The sequence below is a fragment of the Bactrocera tryoni genome, unplaced genomic scaffold, assembly GCF_016617805.1.
Source record: "Bactrocera tryoni isolate S06 unplaced genomic scaffold, CSIRO_BtryS06_freeze2 scaffold_25, whole genome shotgun sequence".
In the NCBI taxonomy this organism is placed as follows: domain Eukaryota; kingdom Metazoa; phylum Arthropoda; class Insecta; order Diptera; family Tephritidae; genus Bactrocera; species Bactrocera tryoni.
The window spans coordinates 20,233,442-20,261,439 of NW_024395977.1; the positions used below are offsets into that span (position 1 = coordinate 20,233,442).

General features: G+C 37.1%; 1 protein-coding gene across 3 annotated transcripts; it reads right to left on the reverse strand.

Annotated features, from left to right (window-relative positions):
- Nucleotides 1-264: 264 nt before the first annotated feature.
- Nucleotides 265-27,746, reverse strand: LOC120780476 (28S ribosomal protein S5, mitochondrial). 3 transcript variants are annotated; one of them, XM_040112754.1, is made up of 3 exons: nucleotides 27,578-27,746; nucleotides 959-1,509; nucleotides 795-887 (listed from the first exon to the last, which is right to left on the reverse strand). In XM_040112754.1, exons 1-3 carry the CDS (start codon nucleotides 27,696-27,698, stop codon nucleotides 819-821), a joined length of 741 nt encoding a protein of 246 aa, XP_039968688.1. In that variant the 5' UTR covers nucleotides 27,699-27,746; the 3' UTR covers nucleotides 795-818. The 3 variants fall into 3 exon arrangements, with proteins under 3 accessions (XP_039968686.1, XP_039968687.1, XP_039968688.1); XM_040112752.1 differs by having other exon boundaries at nucleotides 265-1,509; nucleotides 27,578-27,745; XM_040112753.1 differs by having other exon boundaries at nucleotides 265-1,509; nucleotides 27,668-27,726.
- Between the last annotated feature and the right edge of the window lie 252 nt (nucleotides 27,747-27,998).

Sequence of the window (27,998 nt, forward strand, 5' to 3'; positions counted from 1 at the left end):
TATAACTTAAAAAAATTACAAAATTGAGCAATGTCGTATTTTCTTAACTTTATATCAAAATTTCGATAAAATTTCTTTGGTACTACGATATACATCAAGAATACAAATTTAGGAAGGAAACGACGATTACGACTACAACTTGAAAGGGGTGCAGAAAACGTGATGTTTCGACCAAGATAAAGAAGATAAGAAATAAAGAATTCTGTTAGATTTACTGCTGTTCTATCTACGGTTCTATACTCAAAAAAATTATATTAAACAGTGTTGCATGAAAGATATTTCCATTTTTATTGTAATCGAAATTCGTTTATCAGAAATTGCTCTTTTTGCAAATAATATTAAAATAAAGCTTGTTTACAAGAATCACCATTAATATAAAGACCGATAATAACATTAGTTAGTAATTCCGTCAAACGCTTGGTAGATCATTATCAAATGCATTCATATTGACGCGAACCTTTTGTTGGTTACGAACTTGTTCTTTTCTTTTTAAAAATAAGTTGTAGCCTTTACTATCTATATAAAAAGGAGCAAACTTCCTTTTTTTCAAACTAATTTTATCGTCCAAAACATATTGAGTATAATCTGCAACCTCTTTTAACAAAGGACCTTTACTTGCTTTACAAGATTCTGGCTTTGAAATAATATGCGGATGTAGTCCAGTTTCATTGCGAAACTCTATTACATGTAAGTTTGTTCTTCTTGATATTTCTTCATGAGTTTTTTGCTGCAGCAATCCCAAAAACAATGCTTTGACAATGTGTTGCAAATTTGTGGATCCCTCTATTTTTGCATGTAAATTTCGAATCCCAATCACTTTACAAATAGTTTCGATCGCACGGTGACAAACAAGGCCATATCCTTCCGGTTTTCTTTGAACAAAAATTCTAGTTTTGCCAAATGCACAAGAAAAATCATGAAATACTGTATGATTATCACACAATTCAATTTTTATTACTTTCTGAGCAGCTCGATTTTTAGATTTCCTCAAAGCAGTACGAACCTCAGGAGCTTTTGCCACTGCAAAGCCAGCTAAACCTTTTTTGTTTCCTGTTATTGAAAGAACAGAGTAACGCCGCTTTCTTCCCATATTTCCTTTCATTATAAATACAATTTTATTTTCAAGCACCCTTGTGTCAAAATTTTCGAACATTTCTTCGTTTATAGCATCCGGAGGTCCTATGCTTCGGCCTGGCATTTTCGCTCCAGACCATCCACGATCAATTGAGTTCACTTTTGCGATTCGATAAGTGCCCATTAGGTCTCGAATTTTGTTTATATTTCGATCCATATTGTTAACCTCAGATAAACGCTCTTGTTGAATTAAAGTTTTCCCACGAACGATTGGTGCATTCAATCCAGGCCACACGAAATTTCTGCTTCCGACCCCTATTGTCTGCCCTCTGTTTAGATCTTTTGCCACTCTTTTACCAGATCCTTTCCCTCTTCCTCTCTTCTTGCCGGCATTGCTTACAGATGTAACTCCACGCCATATATCTTCCGCAGATACTACAAAGACAAATAAAGTTTATGTTATTAATTAGAAATATTCAATAAAAAAAATATTATCTTTAATGGATATTGTTATATTTTATTATCTTAAATGGATATTGTTTATATTTGTAAACTAAACGTAGCGTGGAAAAACTTAATAGCCTCAAACATTCATATTATAAACAATAGAGGGAATCAAAAATCCACCTTAATTAGTAAACAGTCCTATCACCCAATCCTCTGGAGCAAAGATACGAACCCGTATGTTCGCTTCGAATGCGAATAATTTGCTGTAACTAAATAAAAAGTATTGCAGTACTTAATTTTGAAATTTAACATTACGAAATTAGCTGGGAAGAGGAAAATATTTATATTTTGATAAAAAAAAAACTAATATCGATTAAATTCAAACTGAATTTACGAACCAAAAATGGCTTCGGGTAGATTTGTATTTATCTTTATTCAAGGAAGATGATCTAAAAATTCATCGAAAATCATTGGGGAACACGAGCAACCCTCTCGATGTGGACGGAACAATGTACTGTTTAAGAATCCACAAAAAACTCATAGTTAAACTATAATATATATAAAAATTATCTACATCGTCGATTGTCTTCGGTTTTACGTTTTTTAGTTGAAGTATGTAAAAGTAATATTTAACTAAATCGGCTGTAGATGTATCGGGTCGCCTAGAAGTACGTCTCGGCAGTGCTGAACTGCAGGTCACTGATGGCATCGATACGTCGGCATTTATTCCATTTGTGCTCGCAATGTGCAATTAGTGTTATCACAGCTTTCTCCAATGCACTGAAATGGTGCTGTTTCCTTTTGTATAGGCCTTCCAATCTAACCAAAGATTGTAAAAAATAAAGTATACAAGCTAGCTTTAAATTAACTGCTTCTAAAACAATAAAAACTACAAAAATAGCATGCTACCTTTTTCCAGCTAGAAATGTCTTTGAAAGGCGGACCAAAACACTCCCAACAGAGTTCATAGGCTATATTTTTCCAAAATGCTGCAGCTTCTTTCTTAGGAACCTCTGTAAAATCCTGAGCCACTTTTGGGTTTTGCTGTAACAGCTGAATCATAAGCGCATATTTTTGTTTGGTCATAATTCAATAAAAACTTAAATTTTTTCGATTAATTTCTCCGTTGGCATAAACTGGGCATACACAAATTCCGAGAAAATTCAAAGTTTAACCTTCCGAGTGAATGTGAATATCAGAATGCCAATTTAAACTTAAGTTTGGAATTGTTCTACAATTCGAACAATTTCAAATGATAACAAATAAAAAACAGTATACAGTATATACATATAATGGATTGCAAGACAGGGCTGAATAATTTACACGCGAGCTCGATTCACGAGATTTCGAATCGGTAAATTTTTTTTCTGTAAGCTGGTAGTAATGTTAATGACATCTAATATTCTTTAGTATTTGAGATACGCGTCGTTTTGTTAGGCTCTAAAAGTGAATTCTTCGATTTTTACTAAGTCTGAATTTATTGAACAAATATGTGTGACAATGCACCATCTCATACTGCATTGAGTATTCGTGATCATTTCGCCACATTTTCAACTAATATCGTGCCGCAACCACCGCATTCGCCAGATTTACCTTCCTGTAACTTCTGGCTGTTCAGCAAATTCACATGACCACTCCGAGGAGACCGTTTTAACTCAATTGAGAATATAAAAGCTGAATCGAAGAAGGCTCTGATGGCCATCACTTCCGAAGATTTTTCCAAGTGCTATGATGACTGGAAAATCTGTTGGTTGGTGTATAGCACCTTTCAATTTGATCACAGTAGTATGTATTGTTGAAGTTCGTCCACGAATTGTGGGAAAGTACTCTTGGCATTCCTAGGAACCATTTCCAGTTCAAGCAGGACTGCATGGATGTTTTTGGCACAAGCTTCTTTGAAAGATTTTTTGTGCCTCTGTACTTTTGGTCGCAGGTCGAATGCTTAGCGAAGGAGTACAGAATGTCGGGATTTTAGCCAACCCGATTTGAAAATCTTATATAAGTTATATGGTAGGAAGGAGTAATATTGACCCGATTTTATTTATTTTTGGCATTACTACATATTTTTAACAAAAAAAAATACGTTCTCTTGGATTCATTAAGGTTCATTCAACCTATTTCTATTCAAGACGTACCATTACTAGAAAAACACGATCGCTCGATTTTATTAAGATAACTCGCATATTAGCCGATATGCAGTATAAAGGCAGCCGGACGTTTGAAAATATTTCTATTAAGTACATAATGGTTTGTCAAAAAAGTCTTGCGGTATTTTCATTTAATTTTTTTTTTTTATTGAATTTTTAATTATTGAATTGAAATGAATTTTTGATGACTCATGCCCAGCTCTTGACCGATGCTACGGCTGCTACTATGCCGGTCTCTTTCGACCAATTCAGCGATTTTATCGCAATTTTCGACGACAGGCCTTCCGGAGCGTGGCGCATCTTCGACCACCTCTACACCAGAACGAAAACGTTGAAACCATCGTTGTGCAGTGGAAATGGAAACTGTATCGGGTCCACAAACTGCACAAATTTTATTGGCGGCTTGAGATGCATTTTTGCCTTTATCGCAGTAGTACTGTAAAATATGCCGTATTTTCTCTTTATTTTGCTCCATGTTTGCGACGCTATAACTCACGAACGACTTAAAAGAAACGACAATCCATCAAACACGTGTTAGCGCGTGAAATGAGCTTTCCAAAAAAGTATAGCACGACCCGATGCGACGAATAAAACTAGAACTACGCGCTTTCAGCGTCAACTAGCGAAAATACCGCAAGACTTTTTTGACAACCTAATATATGGGGCTAAGGGAATTATTGGCCTGATTCCACCCATGTTTTGGCATACGAACATACTATTATCAGGAAGGGATTCTATCCAAATTTCATTTATATATCTCAGACATTGACCGATATTTTTAGTTAAAAGTTAGCCATTAGCACAGTTCACATATTCGTTCTCTGGAGGGTTGCAAAGTCACCTTCCGATTTTGACATTTTTTAGACTCGAGATGGAATACTTTTAAGGCAAAAGTATATCTCCATATAAGCATTGTTACTTTATTTGTATACTGGAAAGTGAAAGAATCAGATGGAATTTAAATTGAGTCATATTTAGTACGTGTGGTTGTTGTCCAATTTCGCCTATTTTCGTACTCTGACATAGGAAATGTACTCTATCGAATTTGTTTGAAATTTGTATAGTAAGTCCAGAGATATTTGATATCACCTAAATGTGGGCCCACGTTTATGTGTGTTGCCACGCGCATAGTACAATTTTGACACAGACTCCACCGACAAAGCCCTCTTATGCCATTTTGGGTGTAAAATCTGACAAATCTAGTAATTGACTCCTGATACTCTTTTAGTCGTTTTTAACAAAACCATTTTGATGTTTTTTAATAAACAAAATGTACATTTTTTAAACGAATAATTTTTTTTTCGATTTAGCACTCTTTTTATTCTATTTCTATATACATGCCCATGTACATATGCACTAGTAAATATGACAGAGTCCGTCAAATGTCATGTCCGTGTCAGCATGAAGAAACATACAATATATTACTCATTGTAGCTCTCTGAAGTACAGGTGTAGACAAAGTACGACATACTCCACTCACGTGCGGCGCGCAGTCTGAAATACGTCGGAAAATGACACCAGGACCTAACAGATGTACTGTTCCGTATTTCGGTCACACACAGTTTGCCCTAAGGCCCAGTAGGCCCGGGCCTAAGGCGGCCAGATATTAAGGGCGGCAAATCCTGCCAAAAAAAATCACTGATAACAACAAGATTAATTAATATTTGTAATTATCTCACGCACACGTAAAACCTGTGTTACATAGTTAAATATGGACGGAAAGAAAAGGGTAAGGTTAAGTGGGGCAGAGTATCGCAAGCGAGCTAAAGAAAAAAATGATAAACAAAAGGATACGATTAAAAAAACGCGGAAATTAGACGATTTCTTTGGAAAACCGTCTACAGATATTCAAGATCCTATTATTGACCCAACACTCGACGTTCTAAGTAGTAGTGGCGTTCCGTCAACTGATAATTCCTGCAGTGTCTAAAGTGTCTTCAAGTGAAAATACTTTGATCAATGTGACAAGTATATCGAAAGAACAAGCCGAAGATATTCCACTCGTACCAGGAGTGCAGCCCAATCCTCCGGGCCAGGAGCTCTATGAAATCAACGACGATCCAGCTAAATGGACAATCGACGAGTTCACGCGTGATCACATTTGTAAGAACGGAGCCAATCAAAACATTCAAAATGATTTTTCCCAAGAGTGAGCGAATTTACAAAGATAAAGCGCGACAGTTGTCGAGACATTTATTCGAACGTCAGCTTCTAAATGGTGAAAAAGTTCCGCGAAAGTGGCTAATTTATTCCAAAAGTACTGGATGTATTTTTTGTGGTCCTTGTTTGCTTTTTAATGGCGGGGAGAGTCAGTTCGACAAAAAATAAGGTTCCAATGACTGGAAAAATTAATATCATCTAAAGAAATAGATTACTGGAAAAACATTCTGAAAAGAGTAGTTGCATGCGTAAAAGCACTTGCATCACGTGGTTTGCCTTTCAGAGGACACGACGAAAAATTTGGATCAATCCACAATGGAAATTATTTAATGTCCTTAGAGCTTATCGCCGAGTTCGATCCGTTCTTAGCTAAACACATTACACGTTATGGAAATCCAGGCTCAGTTTTTATGAGTTATATTTCTTCAACAACATGCGAAGAGTTCATTCGACTTATGGAAAACAAAGTTTTGGAAACAATTGAAATGGAAATATGGACAGCAAAATATTTTTCCCTGATCATTGACTCGACTCCGGATATATCTCACGTAGACCAGCTCACATATGTAATCAGATTTGTCCTGCCTAATGGATCACCTGTAGAACGGTTTCTCAAGTTTATTCCAAACACAGGCCACAAATCACAACAAATGACAGATGCTGTTACTTCAACTTTAACTGAATTGGGAGTTTACATTTCAAACTGCCACGGGCAACTATATGACAACGCAACATGACTAACATGTCAGGCAATTATAACGGCCTGCAAGCTAAAATAAAGGAAATTTCACCCCTTGCCGACTATGTTCCCTGTTCAGCACACTCCCTGAATTTAGTAGGTGAATGTGCAGCTGAAAGCAGCCAAGAGGCTTGTTTGTTCTTTTCTCTACTCCAAGAGTTAAACAATTTCTTTGCAGCAACAACTCAGCGTTAGGAACTCCTTCAAACCCATTTCACCGTCAAAAGTCTATCAACGACTCGTTGGTCAGCTCGTGCAGACGCATGCAAAAGTTTACGCGAATCCTGGAATGAAATCCATAAAACGCTAGTCACCATCGAAAATGACACACAACAGCAGAGAACCGTTATATGCGAAGCAAGAGGTATTCGTTTGCAACTGGAACGTTTTGAAACGGCCTTCATGGCCGTTTTTTGGGGATGTTTACTAGATCGCATTAACGCCACAAGTAAAAAACTACAGAGTGTGGAAATTGACATTACCATTGTCATATAACTGTACGAGGCTTTAATACATTTTGTTGGCGAAACAATCGAGAATTTCGATGATTTCGAAAAAAAAGCGAAAAAACTATCCTTCGTACAAGAATGCGAAAAAGATTTTCGACGCAATCGAAAGCGTAATCTGCTTCCTGGCAAGACAAATACAGGTGAAGAGATGCAACAAAAAATTGGCCGTGAAAATTTTATAATAAATACTTTTTTAGTAGTAATTGATACATTGTCAGAAGAACTGAAAAGACGTCGGGATGATGGATGAGGAGCGAAAGATTGCAGTCAGTTTGTTGAAATGGTTACGAACCGAAGGTCTTCAAACCATTTCCCCAAACGTGGATATTGCTCTTCGTATGTGTCTGTGTATACCTGCCAGTAACTGTACTGGAGAAAGATCGTTTTCTTATTTGCGGAGAGTGAAAAACTATTTACGCACAACAATGACCGAGCAGAAGTTAAACGATCTTGCTTTGCTTAACATAGAAGCTTATTTTTTAAGCAAATTGGATTGCGAAGATTTGATTAATGGTTTTGCTGCGCTTAAGTGCAGACGAGTTTTGTAACAAAAAAAAAACGAGTAAAACATTTATTTTATTAAAAACAAAACCTAAAACCAGTTTTAAATGTTTTATTTAAATGTCCAATCATCCCTGAAATCTCGGAAAATATAACTAGCTTTATCTGCTAGCTTTTAGTTAAACAATTTTCTGAATCAATTAAAAGTGGGAATAAAGTAAATTCATGAATTTTGTCTTTAGTCTATAATGATGGGTGCTGAGAAGGGGCGGCACATGGCCTGGGGCCTAGAGCGGCTAGGACTGCAAATCCGCCACTGGTCACACAGAACAGACTATGAATTGGTGGATGGGAATGTGTTTCTTTACAAACGAGAAACGTGTAAGTGCGTTATATTTCGAAAAAGTATTAATAGAAAAGGGTAAATTAAATGCCTTTTTTCCTTTTTTGAAGTTCACGAACATCAAAGGTGAGTGCGCTACAAAACCAGGTTTATTTGAGTCGCACCGTTTAATGCTACGTTCGTTCACTTTTGGAAGCGTCCCATTTTTTCTTTCAAAATCTTTAGACCTATTTAATCTTGAAATGTCTCGATTTGACAAACCCTCTTCATGATATGCAATAATTTGTCCCTTTTCTCTTCTTCTGCCAAATCTTTTTCGCAAGGCATTCTTTACGATTTCGAAAAAAAGTTAAAAACCCAATGACCCAATGTATTGGGGAATACAAATCACTGTATCTTGAAGTTTCAATTTGCACTCACACTCGCGAGAGTCTTTAAAATGCACAATTTATTTAAAATGATCTGTTGTTTACAGAACAATAGTTTAATCAGTTTATCGCGTCGAACTTTGTTGGATCGCTGAAAGTCGGCGCGGGTGGAACGATGTCGATCGAAGCAAGTGCGGCACAGTGTCGAAAAAGAAAGACCAAAATGGATGTTGATGTGCGAAATATAAAAAACGAATGTGTCCCCTTTCCCTTTTGACCATCCTTTTTGTTGAGTGGGTTGATTGACGTAGAAGTGTGGTGAGTTATGTTGAGTGGTAATGTATTAATGTGGTGTCATCAGATGGGGAATTGAGCTGTGCGCCAGTGGGGGCAGGCTGAACTCATTTAAACACATATAAAATTAATTAGCTAATTAAATTATTTATGCAACAATAATTAATAACTCACATTTAAGCTTATTTGTCACAACTAAGCAAACAATGTTTAATACACTGTGAGCGTCATAAATATGTAAGTAAACAGCAATTCTATCAATATTGAAGTGTTTATTCCAACGTAGTTTTTAATACAAAAATAAAAAGTTTTATTATATAATTCAAGGCTTATATTATAAGAGTTTAACTTAGTATTAATAATAAACAAAAACTAAACACAGCCAAATATAATTCACTTAAACTAAAAATACTCTCGTTTTTTTCGCGTCAAAAAAAGTAAACAGTTTTTGAGGTTACGTCGCTAAAATAACAAAAACAAGAAAAAACGTTAACTTCGGTTGCACCAAAGCTAATATACCCCTCTCAGGTGAATTTCTTTCAGTAACTATGTGTTCAGTTTGTATGGAAGCTATATGCTATAGTAATCCGATCTGAACAATTTTTTCGGAGATTACAGAAAATAATCTATACCAAATTTGGTGAAGATACATTGTCAAATGTGAAAGTTTTCCATACAAGGACTTGATTCCGATCGTTCAGTTAGTATGGTAGCTATATGCTATAGTTAACCGATCTGACCAATTTCTTCAGAGATTACATTGTTGCCTTAGAAGATAATCTATACCAAATTTGGTGAAGATACATTGTCAAATGTGAAAGTTTTCCATACAAGAACTTGATTCCGATCGTTTAGTTTGTATGGTAGCTATATGCTATAGTTTACCGATCTGAACAATTTCTTCGGAGATTACATTGTTGCCTTAGAAAATAATCTATACCAATTTGGTGAAGATACATTGTCAAATGTGAAAGTTTTTCATACAAGAACTTGATTCCGATTGTTCAGTTTATATGGCAGCCATATGTTATAGTGGTCCGATATCGGCCGTTCCGACAAACGAGCAGCTTCTTGAAGAGAAAATGACATTTGCAAAATTTCAAAAGGATATCTTAAAAACTGAGGGACTAGTTCGTATATATACAGACGGACGGACGGACAGACAGACAGACGGACATGGTTCAATCGACTCAGCTCAACATACTGATCATTTATATATATACTTCATAGGGTCTCCGACGCTTCTTTCTGGGTGTTACAAACATCGTGACAAACTTACTGTTTTGGTCAGTGCCTAATTTCTTTTTACCAACCCTAGTGAGTATATAACAAACTATTGCTAGTTAGCTGTTAATAACTTTCAATTAACTGGCAATAGTTTCGTTAAAAACTCCCGCTAGATTTCACTCAATGGCTTAGCAAGCGATTCTGCTAGTCACTTTTTTCACTTTTTCTGAAGACCTGAGAGAAACAAGACGACGTCCACCGGCCATCATCACCATTATCAAGGTAATATATGTATGTATAATCACTTATTTTCCAATAAAGAACCAAACGTTTTTTTATATATTATATTAAACACAAAACTTGGTGTTTTACTTTAATTAACATATTTTCCTTTTTGTTTGCTATTTTCAACCGTCGACGCATCGTCCTCCTCGAGTGACTCGTCGATCGTTCGAGAATAATCATTGGTGCTATCTTGCTAATAACTTGCGCAGCATTTTCCCCGTTGTTACTGATTTATCAATTTCGCTTGTTGTGGCCTTCGCCGTCGCCGTTGCCGTGGTCAGCTTCAGCTATTACGGCTTTGGCCATTTTCAAATTTGCATTTGCTTTGAATAATTGTTTCCGTTTATTGTCGTCGCCTCACCAACATTCAAGTAGCGCTGATTTAGTCACTTTATACGCTTGTCGGAGTTGTTTGTATTTGTGCAAACAATGGATTCATTAGCGACTACGAATTGCAGCGCGGTCAGCAGCAAATACAGGCTGCTACTAAAATGTAATATACACATACACACACAAACGCTACGAGTTGCAAATTAAATAAATAAAATTGCGCTGCTTTGTAATCCTGTGCAAGTGCATGTGTGTGTGTGTGGCTTGGTGTCTGATTTGTGATGTGGACAAGCAATGAAATATATATACCTGTACATTTATATACATACATATGTAATGCATAGAAATATGTGGACCTCAACTGGTGTTTCTAAACAATACCCAGTCATCCAAAGTGCTTGTACAACTAGGCTTTACTATAAGTAGTATCTACTTGCGTACGTAGCTCCTTGTGTCCACGTGAAATCCAAAAACTTCAAACGAGTGTGTGCTTGTCTGTCATTTGTTTCTGTGTTTGATCTCAGCCCCGTACTTGGCACATAAAATATTCTAATTTGTGTTATAGAATTCCTTTGCGCCCTATTTCTGGTGTACCCAATTGCCATTAACAATACGTATCCACTTGGATATGCTTATGCATATGCAACATACTAAGTGAACGTGAAGTCTAATTTACTGAGGCGTATTAGAATGAATGCGAGAACACAGGGCAATTGTCAGTTTGTCTCGCAATGCGAACGCTTGCTTTACGGCTGACCTTGACATCATATTTAGCAATGTGCTTTGGGTCATTGTACTGTTGGAAGACCCAACTCAAGGGTATTTCTCATTTAGCATATAGAACATTACACTCTTCACAATATATTTTTAGTCATATTGATTCATAATTCCATTAATCTTATATAATGGCACAATTCCGTTAGTAGAAAAGCAATGCCGATGTAAACGGGGTTAGATATTCGAAATGGCCGGATAAAATCCGGGTCGATTCTGGTGCGTAGACCCGGTTGTTGTGGGAATTGCTATTAGGAATGCTTAACTGTTTTCTTGCAATAACGAGGATCATATCTTTTATTTATCATCATCATCCGGCTCGAAGGACCAATGATTATTCTCGAACGATCGACGAGTCACTCGAGGAGGACGATGCGTCGACGGTTGAAAATAGGAAACAAACAGGAAAATATGTTAATTAAAGTAAAAACACCAAGTTTGGTGTTTAATATAATATATAAAAAACGTTTGGTTCTTTATTGGAAAATAACTGATTATACATACATATATTACCTTGATAATGGTGATGATGGTGATCATGGCCGGTGGACGTCGTCTTGCTTCTCTCAGGTCTTCAGAAAAAGTGAAAAAAAGTGACTAGCAGAATCGCTTGCTAAGCCATTGAGTGAAATCTAGCGGGAGTTTTTAACGAAACTATTGCCAGTTGAGTGAAAGTTATTAACAGCTTACTGGCAATAGTTTGTTATATACTCACTAGGGTTGGTAAAAAGAAATTAGGCACTGGTGTTAACAATTACATTTGAATAAAAAAGGTAAATCTTTGCGCGAAATCAGAGAAATAGTTGGAAGACACTATTGCACAATAAAAAAAAAATATTGATAAACAGGGTAAACATCAGACTGTTGAAAATTTGTCACGACTGGGCCGACCAAAACGCCTTTCTGAAAATGAAGCACGATAAAAAGTACGAGAAGTAAAAAAAAATCCAGCTTCAAACGCTGTTCAAATATCAAAAGGTATAGTCTCCGCTCTCGGGTAAACCAGTAAGTGCCAGTACAATCAGGAGAACATTGCACAAAAGCGGTTTGCATGGACGAGTACTTGCCAAATGCCCTATACATCAAAGGCGCATCAACAGATATACTTGGAATTTGCAAAAAAGTATACAAATCAGGCTGAAAACTTAGGGGAAAACATTTTTTATACTGAGAAAAGCAAATTCGAAATATTTGAATCGAAAAAACCTCCCAATATATACATTTAATTATGCACTATAAACATAGAAATAAGTTCACGTTTCACTTTTATTTTGTTATATTCATTAATTTAAAAATCACTTAGCACACTCATCGTTGAAAAAGTTAGATTGTTTACAATTATGAGGAAAACGAGCGTTGCTACATCTTAAACACCAAATATGTAGGATTTTCAACGATTTTCCTTTGTTTGTATTTTCGCGTGATTCCTTTTTCTATATTAACTATAATAAAAAATACTTTCCAACATTTTATATACATTATAAGCTATAATTGAGTTGTGAAAAACTTTCCTTACACATACAGTGGGGTCATTAGCCAAATGGCTAGTTGTTCCTATTATTTAACGTTATTTTCAAAATTGCTCCGGTACTTTATGCCCTTGCGAATGGTAGGCACCTTGTCGCGGTGCAGGGGCTTAAACTGCAACACAGTAGGGCATCTTCCAACCGTCATGGGTGGTGCTGCATAGCATCTCTCCTGGGGGTTGGCAGAAGCTGCATGTGTGCAGCGACCAAGAGCTACCACCTCTTAATCCAGGGTGTTATGTGACTCCCGTGCCCATGCAGCCTGATTTGCAGCCAGGAGGTAAATTCGGCTGTATTCGAACAACACCGGGTCGCCTTGGGAAGTAACGGTGGCCTTACGGCGTCAAGGGGCTCTGGCGCGGCGGACCTTTGCGATTCCCCTTCAAAATAATAGACCAGTAGGCCCACAATGTGAGCTGAATGGTCGTAAAAACCAGATGAGCAACAACAAACCACAAACAAAAACAACAACAACGACAACCAAAACATCATCAACAACAGCGAATAGCTGCAGCAGCACGAATACCGCAAGCAAGATCGAACCAGGGGCTAGATGAAAGTTCAGCTTCCTGGACGCTCTGTCGCCGGAAGAACGTGCGCTCTTTGAGGAGCACGCGCGAGTTAATACCTAACCCTTTAACCACAACCTTATGTTTCAGTAAACATTAAAGAAAAATCATCAAAACAATTTTATCTTAGAACAAGAAAAAACGTTAAATTCGGTTGCACCGAAGCTAAATACCCTTCACAGGTGCATTTCTGTTAGTAACTATGTGTTCAGTTTGTATGGAAGCTATATGCTATAGTTAACCGATCTGATGAATTTCTTCGGAGATTACATTGTTGTTTAGAAAATAATATATACTAAATTTCGTTAATATATCTTGTCAAATGTGAAAGTTGTCCATATAAGAACTTGATTCCGATCGTTCAGTTTGTATGACAGCTATAGGCTATAGTTAATCGATCTGATCAATTTCTTCGGAGATTACATTGTTGCCTTAGAAAATAACATATACCAAATTTCGTTAATAAATCTTGTCAAATGTGAAAGTTGTCCATACAAGAACTTGATTCCGATCGTTCAGTTTGTATGGCAGCTATATGCTATAGTTAAACGATCTGAACAATTTCTTCGGAGATTACATTGTTGCCGTAGAAAATAATATATTCCAAATTTCGTTAATAAATCTTGTCAAATGTGAAAGTTGTCCATACAAGAGCTTGATTCCGATCGTTCAGTTTGTATGGCAGCTATATGCTATAGTTAACCGATCTGAACAATTTCTTCGGAGATTACATTGTTGCCTTAGAAAATAATATATTCCAAATTTCGTGAATATATCTTGTCAAATGTGAAAGTTTTCCATACAAGCATTTGATACCGATCGTTCAATTTGTATGGCAGCTATATGTTATAGCGGTCCGATATCGGCCGTTCCGACAAATGAGCAGCTTCTTGAAGAGAAAATGAGGTTTGCAAAATTTCAAAACGATATCTTAAAAACTAAGGGACTAGTTCGTATATATACAGACAGACAGACGGACATGGCTAAATCGACTCAGCTCAACATACTGATCATTTATATATATACTTTATAGGGGCTCCGACGATTCCTTCTGGGTGTTACAAACTTCGTTACAAACTTAATATACCCTGTTCAGGGTATAACAATAGAAGCACACCATCAGTACAACAAATAATAACAACCCAAATAGTTATTTACTAGTAAACAACCAGCATCTCAATAGTATGAGCAGCGATAAGCATAGCCTATATAAGCAACTGGAACAATAGCCTCGAGGTCACTTTTTCATTATAGACTGCCGAGTAACAAATTACCACTTGTAACACTAGTACAGTTTAAGTGTAATATATTCATTATTGAAATACATGTGTATACGGTGAAATATTATACAAATAAAGGATCAGTTAGAACCAATCTCATTGGCTGACTTAAAATTATATATTTATTTTATTCCTAACGAGTAAATAAATTAAGTGGCGCCCAACGTGATCATCAATAATATCCTTAGTCAGCCTGCCTGAAAGGGAAGAACCTAGTCCCTGGAAACAAAAAAAGGATTCATTTAAACCATCCAAGAAGTTTACCAGTGCATCATCCCGCACAACGTCAATCAAAAGGGATTCATATAAAAATCCTAATACGACAACATATTGAAAGGATCAATATACCATCCTTGGCAAACAACACGCTTTCATAGAAAGAATACCATATCAAGCAGCGCTCCAAGAATACAACTGGAGACCGATCTTTAGTAACATAAATCACAAATAAATCAGTAAGATGACTGAACAAGCAAATTTAATTGCATTAACCAACGCAGTCGCCGATCTGCAACGACAGTTATCCGAACTACAATTAGGAAGAAGTGCAACCATTCCACAACGAACAGAACAAATTTGTTCTTACACAAGACCAGAAGAAGTGGATCTGAATATATTTAAATCAATAACATAATTTAATGGTGATTACAACGAATACAGGAATTGGAGTAAAGTAGCAACCACATTAATGGAAGACATACGACAATTCGAAGGACATAATATATATGCCCAAGCATTAATAATGATCAGAGGAAAAATTACTGGCAAAGCAGCACAGATCCTGATCAACCACAACGTAAAGAGAAATTTCCAAGACATCATCGATAGGTTAGACGATTCCTATGCCGACAAACGACCAATATACGTTCTGGAGGAAGATATGACGAAAATACAACAAAAAGAACTACCACTGCATGTATATTATGACAATCTGAACCAAGCATTGAATGTAGTGCTATCCAAGATTGAGATGACACACAAGGAAGAACGAATAGTCCAAGGGTTGACACAAGAAATCCAAGCTAAAGCAATCAGAACATTCGAGCCTGCACAACATTAGCAGATGCCTACAGTATCGCCCGTACAATGCAACATGATTCACGCCATCAGAACCTCGAGTACATTCCACGATGCAACCATCATCAGAATCATAATTTCAGCAATCAACATCAGAATAATTATTGTTGTCAACAACAACCCCCAGTTGAACCAATGGATATCGATTCTTCCACCATATTCCGTAGACCAACGAGACAAGGTTACAACAAGAATCAGCAACAACCACCACGAAACCCGCAGCCTCGACAGAATTATCAAAATCCATTTTAGAAAGTAGCAGGACCATTGGGATACAAACGAGAACAAGATAATACAAGTCATGCTAATATACAACCGAAGAATCAGCGGATCAACCAAATTACACACGATCAACAATCAAATACAGAATATGAACAGGAAGAATATTTTTTATTCTAAGGCATGGGTTACCAACGCTTGTAAGGACCACAGAAGAAGGTAACTCAGTGTATATTTTAATTGATAGTGGTGCAGAAGAAAATTATGTAAATCCAAAATTCCCTCACGCAAAAAGGATAGAAGTAGAAAGTATAAAACAAGCCGCTACTTTACACGGTAAATCATTAATTAAAGATAAAAATAAATTGAATATAATAGGATTCAGTATGGAATTTTTAGAACTCGATACCTTACAAGATTTCGTTTTCTTGATAGGAATTAAAAGTTTAAAGCAAATGAAAGCAATGATAGATACAGAAAGAAATGTATTAATTGTGAAAAAGAATAAATTAACAAGAATAAATTATATGATAGGAGAATAAATGTATAAAAAAGAAATAAATGAATTAATGAAAAGAAATGAGCAGAGTAAAACATTACCCTACGTAACTACAGTAGAGACAGAAATCAGAACAGAAACAAGTAATCCTATTTGGGTCAGACAGTATCCATACCCCCAAGCGCATAGAGCATTTGTAGAAAATGAAATAAAAAAATTATTAGATAATGAAATAATACAGCCAAGCAAAAGCCCGTACAATTCACCCATATGGACAGTTTCTAAAAAAGGGAATGACGAGCAGGGCAACCCGAAAAGACGCATGGTTATTAACTTCCAGAAGTTAAATGCGCAAACAATCGCTGATAGATATCTCATTCCGGACATCACCATGATGCTCCAAAACTTAGAAGAAGCAAGGTATGTACTTCACGACGTTAGATTTGGAATCAGGATTTCATCAAATTAAAATAAAAAAAGAAGACAGGGGAAAACAGCATTTTCAATAAATAATGCCAAATATGAATTTCTACGACTACCATTTGGACTGAAAAACGCACCGTCGACCTTTCAAAGATGCGTTGACGACATCCTTAGGCCATTCATAGAAGTATGCGCATACGTGTATATAGATGATGTCCTAATATATTCAGCTAACCCTGAACAACATATGAAATATCACCAATATAATACACATTTTACACGCAGCCAATATGAAAATCTCGGATGAAAAGTCAAAAATTTTTCAAAGACAGACAGAATTTTTAGGAGATAAGTATAATTAACAAGTAAGGAAGGGCTAAGTTCGGGTGTCACCGAACATTTTATACTCTCGCATGATAAAGTGATAATCACTATCCGTCATTTACATATTTTTCAAATACCGAATTTGTGTAAAGTTTTATTCCGCTATCATCATTGGTTCCTAATGTATACAGAGAAGGCATCAGATGGAATTCAAAGAAGCGTTATATTGGAAGAAGGCGTGGTTGTGAAACGATCTCACCTATATTTCGTACATGTCATCAGGGTGTTAAGAAAATATTATACAGGGTTACCCACTCGAAGTGTTACCAAATTCAAACTGCTATAACTACCACACTATTAATGACAGCGCGCTTAAATTTACACCAATAACAAATCATTCCATTGTTTACAAGCGTACAAAAACATTTTAGTCTGTGTCTTGTGAAAAAAAAGTTATACGTGATGGAATTTAAACGTAATAGTGTGATTGCTTTATATTTGGCTGGAAAATCACAAGCAGCAATTGTTCGTCAGCTAAAACATCTCGAAGTGAACAAAATGTTTGTGTATCGCACTATAAATCGTTACAATGATACTGGCAGCATCGCAAAACGCCATGGAGGTGGTCATAAGAAAACAGCAACATCACCTGAGATGATTCGAAAAGTGAAGGCTCGACTTGAACGAAATCCACGTCGAAGTGGCAATCAAATGGCTAAAGAGCTGAAAATTTCGCAAAGTTCAATGCAACGACTGTTGAAAAATGAGCTAAAGGTCAAGCCTTACAAGTTCCAAAAAGGACACAATCTTACACCGCAGCAAAAAAAAGTTAGACTCGAAAGAGCGAAGGAGTTGTTACACTTGCACGAACGTGGCGAATTTCCGAACATTGTGTTTTCTGATGAGAAGAATTTCCCTATTGAGCAATACATAAATTCTCAAAATGACCGTGTTTACTTGACCGAACGCACGTACGAGAATTTAAGCCTACGAATGGCCACCCGAAGTAATTTCCCATCGCAAGTGATGGTATGGGCTGCCGTGACCGCTGATGGGCGCTCTCCAGTCGTTTTCATCGAGCCTGGTGTCAAAGTAAATGCGACTTATTATCGTGAAAATATTTTGAAAGGTGCTTTAGAGCCGTGGGCACGTAAACACTTCGGCCGGAAAGAATGGACGTTCCAACAAGACTCGGCGCCGTTACATAAAGCGAGAATTAACCAAGAGTGGTTAAAAAATCATGTTCCACGCTTCATTTCGTCGACACAATGGCTTTCGAATTCACCAGACGCAAATCCGATGGACTTTTCCATATAGTCCATTTTAGAGAGCAAGGTGCGGACTAAAAAATACACCAGTATGGATGCGCTCAAGAAAGCGATTGTACGTGAATGGGCCAAAATACCACAAGCTCACATTCGTGCAGCATGCAACTCGTTTTTTGACCGTTTGAGGGCCATAGTCAAGGCAAAAGGTGGCCATATCGAGCTAAAGTGAGAGGATTCTAAATTTTTGATTATTTTCATACATTTTTGTCATTGGAATCAATAAAAATATTATCAAACTAAAAAATTATAGTCGTTTGAATAGGTAACACTTCGAGTGGGTAACCCGTATACCGAATTTCGTTGAAATCGGTATAGTAGTTCCTGAGATATGGTTTTTGGTCCATAAGTGGGCGAGGCCACGCCCACTTTCAATTTTTAAATAAGGCCTGGATGCAGTTTCCTTCTGCCATTTCTTCTGTAAAATTTAGTGTTTCTGACGTTTTTTCTTAGTCGGTTATCGCACTTTTAGTGATTTTCAACATAACCTATGTATAGGAGGTGGGCGTGGTTATTATCCGATTTCTTCCATTTTTGAACTGTATATGGAAATGCCTGAAGAAAACGACTCTGTAGAGTTTGGTTGACATAGCTATAGTAGTTTCCGAGATATGTACAAAAAACTTAGTAATGGGCGGGGCCACGCCCACTTTTCCAAAAAAATTACGTCCAGATATGCCCCTCCCTAATGCGATCCTTTGTGCCAAATTTTACTTTAATATCTTTATTTATAGCTTAGTTATGACACTTTATAGGTTTTCGGTTTCCGCCATTTTGTTGGCGTGGCAGTGGGCCGATTTTGCCCATCTTCGAACTTAACTTCTTATGAAGCCAAGAAATACGTGTACCAAGTTTCATCATGATATCTCAATTTTTACTCAAGTTACAGCTTGCACGGACGGACGGACAGACAGACATCCGGATTTCAACTCTACTCGTCACCCTGATCACTTTGGTATATATAACCCGATATCTGCTTCTTTTAGTTTTAGGACTTACAAACAACCGTTATGTGAACAAAACTATAATACTCTCCTTAGCAACTTTGTTGCGAGAGTATAAAAACGGTAGAATTACAGTAGATCCAGGAAAAATAGAAGCTATAGATAGGTACAAAACCCCTACAAATTTGAAAGACTTAAGATCTTTCTTGGGAATGACCTCATATTATAGAAAATTTATAAAAGGATTTGCATCCATAACGAAACCATTAACACTCTACCTACGAGGAGAGAATGGTAATATTTCAAAGAATAAAAGTAGCTCAGTACATGTAAAATTAGATGACGAAGCACTTAAAGCAGTTGAAACACTAAAAAATAAACTAAAAGAACAAATAGAATTATTCCAACCAGATTTTGGAAAAGGATTTGATTTGACTACATACTCAAGCAATCATGCGATTGGAGCTGTATTGTCACAAGGCAAGAAACCTATAGCATTCATTTCAAGTACATTTACGCGAACTGAACAAAATTACTCAAAAAACGAAAAACAAATGTTAGCAATCGTTTGGGCACTCAAGAAACTTGGGAATTATCTGTATGGTCTCACTAGAAATACTACTATTTACACCGATCATCAATCCCTAATTTTTCAATATTAGAGGACACCCCAAATTCAAAATTAAAACGATGGGAAAATTTTATAGAAGAATACGGAGCAAAAATTAAATATATTAAAGGATATTTACTCATACAAATATTCCCATTTTGTAATAAACTAATGACAGATAACGAGACTATATTTAATAGCATAGCAGCAAAAGCTCTATTTCAACGGCTACATATTGAACATTCAATGACCGCAGCAAACCATTCAAAATCGAACGCTAAGTTGAACGGCTGCTTTCAACCATTCTGGAAATTACTAGAATTCGCATTAAACAAAATAAATCAACCGCGACAGAAGAACTATTCAACGCAATCAAGGAATACAATAGGACAATACATTTCGTCACAAAAAGGAAAACTATCGAATTATTTTTTGAAAGGAGCAAGACTGAAGGAATAAAAGAACTGATCGAAAATAAGGAGTATATGCTACCATACCACAATAAAAAACGAACACAAAAGGAATATAAAACAGGACAAACAGTTTATGTAACGGAGGGGAAGATCGTACACAGGGACAACCTCAGAAGTAATGACGAAAACCTTTAATATTGGGACGATTAAACAAAAAGTTATATTGCAAGAATTATACAAGGAGTTATTTGACTTAACTACGACAATTAATTTCGCGAAGAGCGGAAATTTTTATTCAGCAGCAATAAATACGGACGAGATTGAAAGGATATCAGAAAAGGAACAAACTAGTATACCGGTTATTGACATACTCGAATATGCAGACACGCATGTAGGTAGATTAGACGACACTTTCATTGTAATTTATAAATATCCAGTCATTGAAAAGAAATGCACAACATACAAAGTAACTCCATTATCCTATCGTCAAGGCATTTTGGATATGAATAAAATCGTAAGTAAATGTGAAGATAAAATAATATTAACATCTAAATGTAAAAATAATTTAAGTAAATATATTTGTAAACAAGAACCTAATGACAATTGTACAATACCATTTGAAGAACACCCAATCAAGAATATGTTCATAACTATAGAAGTACTTGTAGTCCTAGGATTAAGTATATTTGTAATATTCAAACTATATACTTATAATTTATCAAAAAACTGTATATCTGAGAAACTACAACGCTACCATAGAACGTGTAGGAATGACTCATCTACTCAAGACTCAAGTATAGATCAGGAGATCTATTTTTCACAAGAGAGGGGAGAGTTAATACTTTAACCACAACCTTATGTTTCAGTAAACATTAAAGAAAAATCATAAAACAACTTTATCTTAGAACCATAGAAGCGCACTATCAGTACAACAAATAATAACAACCCAAATAGTTATTTACTAGTAAACAACCAGCATCTCAATAGTATGAGCAGCGATAAGCATAGCCTATATAAGCAACTGGAACAATGGCTTTGAGGTCACTTTATCATTATCGACTGCCGAGTAACAAGTTACCACTTGTACAGTTTAAGTGTAATATATTCAATATTGAAGTACATGTGTATACGGTGAAATATTATACAAATAAAGGATCAGTCAGAACCAATCTCATTGGCTGACTAAAAATTATATATTTATTTTATTCCTAACGAGTAAATAAATTAACTGCTTCAAACCGTAACTGCTTAAACCGTAAATATAAGGAGGTCATGAGAAGCATCCGGATTGCGGTGGTGCCCCGCAACTACCCGGCGGAGGCCCTGGGGTCTGAAGAGCAGACGACTCTTCCAGACTGCCTGGTAAACGCCCTATTCATGGGCGATGGATACACCGGCTCCTTTAATGGTATATACTTTAAGGGAGGTATGGAGCTGGTCGACTGCCTGGATGAGAAGTCAGGTGGTCTAACACGCTCTCGGTTCTTAGGCATAGGGTGTGAAGGCTGTTCAATAAAGCCAAGCGCACAGGTAACTGGGAAGAATACCAGCAGCACCTAACAATCTACAACAAGGACATTAGGCTTGCGAGGACAAATAGTTTTAGGAAATTCTGTGACAGCGTCTTCTCGACCCCAGAGGGAGCTCGGCTTAACAAGGCGTTGTCGAGAGGTAATACGGACACGGTATTATCCATAAAAAGACAGGACGGGACCTATACGACTAGCGCGGAGGAGAGAGCAGAAACACTCCTACAAGCGCACTTTCCGGAGACGATTCAGGTTGACCTAACTCCAGCATCGGTCACACGTAGTCCGGATCGCTTGGACTGGCTGACTGCAAAGAATCTGTTCACTGAAGATTCAGTCAGTTGGGCACTGGCCTCCTTTTCGAACTATAAGTCACCGGGAGTGGATGGCATCTTCCCAGCCCTTTTGCAGCAAGGATATGGTTATTCTCCTGCCACACCTGCTAGGGCTGATGAGAGACAGCCTGGCGATGTCGTATATCCCAGAGCCATGGAAAATCGCAAAAGTAATTTTCATCCCCTAAGTAGGGAGGAGAGACTACTCGTTAGCCAAATCATTCCGGCCTATAAGTCTCGCATCCTTCATGCTAAAGTGGATGGAGAAAGCAATAGATAACCACATCAGATCGGAAGCGTTGAAGATCGCACCCCTACATGCCAGACAGCACGCGTACAGAGTGGGTAGATCCACTATCACTGCTCTGTACCTACTCACGTCTGAGTTGCAAGATTCGCTGGATAATGGCGAGGTTGCGCCTTCCTAGACATTGAGGGTGCTTTTGATAACGCATTTCACACTAGCGTGAACAAGGCACTTGAGAGAAGGAACGTAACAGCTCCGGTATGCAGATGGATAAAAGCCCTACTGCGCCAAAGGGTAGCGGAAACAACGGTGGGGGAAAGCAAGATCCGTCTTGGCACCACAAGGGGCTGCCCGCAGGACTATTCCCTCTGTTATGGAGCTTGGTAGTAGATGAGCTTCTTGAGTTGCTCACCAGTAATGGAATCCGCTGTCAAGGGTACGTGGACGACATTCTCATAATGGCGCGAGGTAGATTTGACTCTCGAAGGGATGGTGCAACACGATAGGGTTAAACATCAACCCAACAAAAACTACCGGGATCCCTTTCACTAAGCGTAGATCTCTTCCGGGTTTGAGGTCCGTAACAATTGGAGGCATGGAGGTGGAGATGTCGAAGGAGGTCAAATTCCTTGGCCTCACTTTAGACTCATCCTTACGGTGGAGTAGGCATTTGGACTTAACGCTGTCCAAAGCAACTAAAGCACTTATGATATGCAGACGCCTGGCCGGCAGATCCTGAGGATGCAAGCCAAGTATCATTAGATGGCTGTACACTATGATTGTAAGGCCTATTGTCACCTATGGAGCGGTTGCCTGGCCCGCCAAGGCAGCGCAGTCTTCGGTGGTCCGGAGACTATCAAACCTGCAAAGGCGTGCCTGTGTCTGTGCTTCGGGGACAATGCGCACATGCCTCACGGTGGCACTGGAAGTCATACTGGAGCTTACACCGCTGCAACAGGTGATAAAACAAGTAACAAAACATACCATGCTGCTAATGTCAGCAGAGGGCTGCGGAAGAGGGAAGCTAATGTCCTCTCGACAGATGGAGGCACTAGCGGAAAGCACACCGCTGGCCCTCCTCCCAAAGGACGGCACCACGAAGAGGATAAATTTTAAAAAGAACTTCAGAGTTACTCTGGGCGGCAAGAGGGAGTGGAGTGATTCCATGCTGGAAATGCTGCTGGAAGACAGTACCATCCAGTGGTACACTGACGACTCAAAAACACCCGAAGGTCTTGGGGCAGGTATTGCGGGACCGCATACTAAGCTGTCCATACCAATGGGATGCTTCCCAAGTATCTTTCAGGCTGAAGTTTTTGCATAGAGGTCAACCTCCGCCGCAACTATCGCAACCAGCGCATCGCCATTCTCAGCGGTAGTCAAGCGGCACTAAAAGCGATCTCAGCATATGAGACCAAATCGCTTTTAGAAGAGGAATGCATAGAAAGGTTAAACCGCCTATCTTTGTGCAACCGGGTGCTCCTCATCTGGGTGCCATGGCATAAAGGAAGAGAAGGAAATGAGAGGGCCGAAGAACTGGCCCGCTCTGCGGCAGCGTCCAAGATGATGGGACCAGAACCATGCATAGCGGTGGGATCCTACACTCTTAAGGAGCTGCTCCGTACGGAGGAGAGAATGGAGAGAGAACGGCATTGGCAGCAGGTATGCGCCATGCCAAGCTGCTTCTAGGGGGCTACAGCCTCTCCAGGTTCAAAGAACTAATTAAACTCCCCTGTGACAAATTCCGCCTCCTCGTCGCGATCTACACAGGCCACTGCAAGCTCAGGAAGCACTTGTCCAACATGGGCATAGTCTTCTGCGCTAACTGCCGGTTCTGCGACCTGGAACAGGAAACACCAGCACCCCTAATTCTGGATTGTACAGCGGGCACAATTCCGATTTCTTTGGCGCCGCGATTTGAAGGTACCGTTGGAAAGAGGAAGTCCTCCTGATTAAAAAATATACAGGGGTATAGGTACCGCAAACGCTTAGTTTACGAGATATTTCGACCTTAAAGTTCAAAAATTCCCAAATTCCAAACATTTCAACATGCTATTTTACCACATTAAACACACTTTACTCAAATTTTTCAATTCAAATTAATTAAATTAAACTATAAACTTATAAATAAATCCACATTTTACACTTTTAAGTCTTTTTACCGAAGAAATCTTTATTTTAAAAATTACATTTTACACTCGTAGTGAACATCATGTGTGCTAAAAATTACGACGAAATGGAGCGCTGCCATGTGATAATATGGAAATTCGCTGAAATGCCTTTTTTCCCAAAAATTCCTCTATCCATTCATGTGGATATGTTCTTTATTTAATTTAATAAAGAAATAAGTAATATTATATAGTAATATTATATAATAATATTATATATATTGTCACCTATTATATGTACAAAACAACGTATTATCAAGAATAAATGGAAAGCGCTGACAGATATAATAACCAAAATTTAACTTGTTTATAACGTTTGGTTAGTGCAAGATAACCAAAAAATATAACCACTTCATAACGAAACTCAATATATTTTTTATTTTAACGCAGAAAGGAGTACTACGCGAAAGTACTTCAGTCACCCCGGGTATTCGCTCGACCAGGGTTATTTTTTTAAAGCGCGACCTAAGGCCGCCAACGCAGAAAGGAATACTACGCGAAAGTACTTCAGTCACATAAATCGCATATAACACATATACATATGTAGAGAGTATTTTTTTTATAGTTAATATAAAAAAAAAGAATCACGCGAAAAACAAAGAAAAATTGTTAAAAATCCTACATATTTACTGTTTAAGATGTGGCAGGCCTTGTTTTCCTCATAATTGTAAACAATCTAACCTTTTCAACGATGAGTGTGCTAAGTGATCTTTAAATTAATAAATTTAGGTAAAATATAGCAAAATAAAAGTGAAATGTGAACTTATTGCAATGTTTAGAGTCTATATTTAAATATACGGAGTGAAAAACGTGAAAAAGTTTAGTGAAACATAGAGAAATACCATGTGTTATTAGAGCAAATTTTTGAACTTTTAATCGTGAATATTTTAAAAAATAAGTTATTTTTATAATATTTTTGGATATTTCTTCTCTGGAGAAGCTCCCCTATCCGCACATACCCCATTTATACGGAAATTCGGTTATTAACCCCTTCGCCAAAGTAATCGGAATCGTGCCGAAAAAAGAATCACGCGAAAAAGCAAACAAAGAAAAATGGTTTAAAATTTTACATATTTGCTGTTTAAGATGTGGCAAGGGGGAATGTTTAGTTTAGTATCTCATTTTGAAGAGGTTTTGCGCAAAGGGGGAGGGGGCTGGGGGCTTGCTACCCCCCTCATTTGAAAGGTAATGAATGGAGCTTTTGAATAATTGCACCCTTCCCCCCCTAGGACCACGGGGGGCAGCCTCCTGAAAATGGTGTAAAATCGCAGTTTTTCCATACAATTTTCACTAATTATTATAAAATGTATCTATTTTTACGCATACGCGTTTATTATTTTTATTATTTCAATGAATTAAAGTGGAAATCCACTTTATTTAAATAATAAAAACACTGAAAATTAAAAATTGTATATGTATCGGTAATACCAAGATAACCCAACCAACCATTTATACAAATCGCGCGATTTTTTATTCCAAATTTTCGTTATATGGACGTATTTTGTTAATACTTTCAACCTTCGATCCGAAACGAGTCCTATGTAAAGTAACCCAAATGTATATAAGACCTACCATTTTGATTCCTTGGGTTATTACTGTCTTCCTTTTGTGCTTATTTTCTTCGTCGTTTGACAGTTCAAATTCAGTAATTTTGCTTACATTTAAAGGAACAGTATAACACGTAATTTAAAGCTGTTTTATTTATTAAATTGTACATAAAATTGCAACTTAAAATTCATAATTTATCATTAATTCAATTAAATATATTTCAAAGAATGTATGTGTGTTAAATTGGTTAAATTTTTTGCAAGCAGTGCAACAAAAACTTCAAAAGAAGAGAGCCATTGTTTGAGCAAATGTGAAAATGTGCGTTTTTTGCTTGCTTATATCTAAAAAACCAATTAACATTTAACAATAAATTTACATTTGAACCAAAGTTTAATTCATTGGCTATCCGTGCTATATAAATTTAAAAAAAATCGTGCATGCATTTAAGAGGAATAAGCAATGAAAATGAGATACTAAAGTAAACCCAACCCGTGGCAAGGCTTGTTTTCCTCATAATTGTAAAAAATCTAACCTTTTCAACGATGAGTGTGCTAAGTGATTTTTAAAGTAATAAATTTAGGTAAAATATACCAAAATAAAAGTGAAATGTGAACTTATTTCAATGTTTAGAGTGTATATTTAAATATATAGAGGGAAAAACGTGAAAAAATTTAGTAAAACATAGAGAAATACCATGTGTTATCAGTGCAAATTTTTGAACTTTTAATCGTGAATATTTTAAAAAATAAAAGTTATTTTTATATTATTTTTGGATATTTCTTCTCTGGAGAAGCTCCCCTATCCGCACATACCCCATTTATACGGAAATTCGGTTTTTTTTACCCCTCCGCCAAAGTAATCGGAATCGTGCCGTTTAATTTTTGAACATTAAATGCAAATATCTCAATAACCATAAGTCAGCGGCAACTATAGGCAGAAATTTTATTGATATGGAGGTCATCCTCTATCCATACATACCCACGCTATTCTTTTACGCGAGCTTTTTAAAGCTGACCGCTAAAGAACTGCCTCTATCCGTACATACCTATTTGAACTCGGAATTCGGAGTGTGTTATTTTGAACTCCAAGCAACATACCGACTTTAACTCCGGAATCAGGTGATTCAAAAAATTGTTCAATTACATAACGTGGATTGCTGGAAAACTTGATTCTACTTAAAAAATGTCTTACAGTCCTACCATGCTTTGGTTAGAATTTTTGATTTGATTCCCAGCATTAATTGCAAATTGCAGCTTTTGTGGAAATGATACAACCTATTATTATTCAATCACGCTTAAACAGTACTATCAGGATATAATAAGCTTTATTTTACAAGAACTCACATTTGTTATAGAAACTTGTATATCGAAAGGTATTTGTCGTCACTTTCTTGCTTGGAGCTAAAATATTTCTAAGTAAATGGTTATACATACTAGTTACACTTTTACCAAAAACTCCAACCATTTTTGCTGATAATCTATAAAACTAAACAATTTGAGGAGAATGAAATATATCGATATCATTCACCCATTTGTGGGAATTACCCGGCCTTTACGCCGCGTTTCAACAGGCAATTTATAGTACTGACCAGATATGAAGGGATTGGGGATGCTCGACCAAGCAAATAACTGCGGCAATATTGCAACCCTGATGTTTTTTTGCAAATACTCAGCTGATACTTAAACAAATATTTTGCAAATATTTTGCGCGGCGTGCAGGTGCATTGAAGAAGTTTAAGAAGTCTTAAAAATTAATTTTAATCAA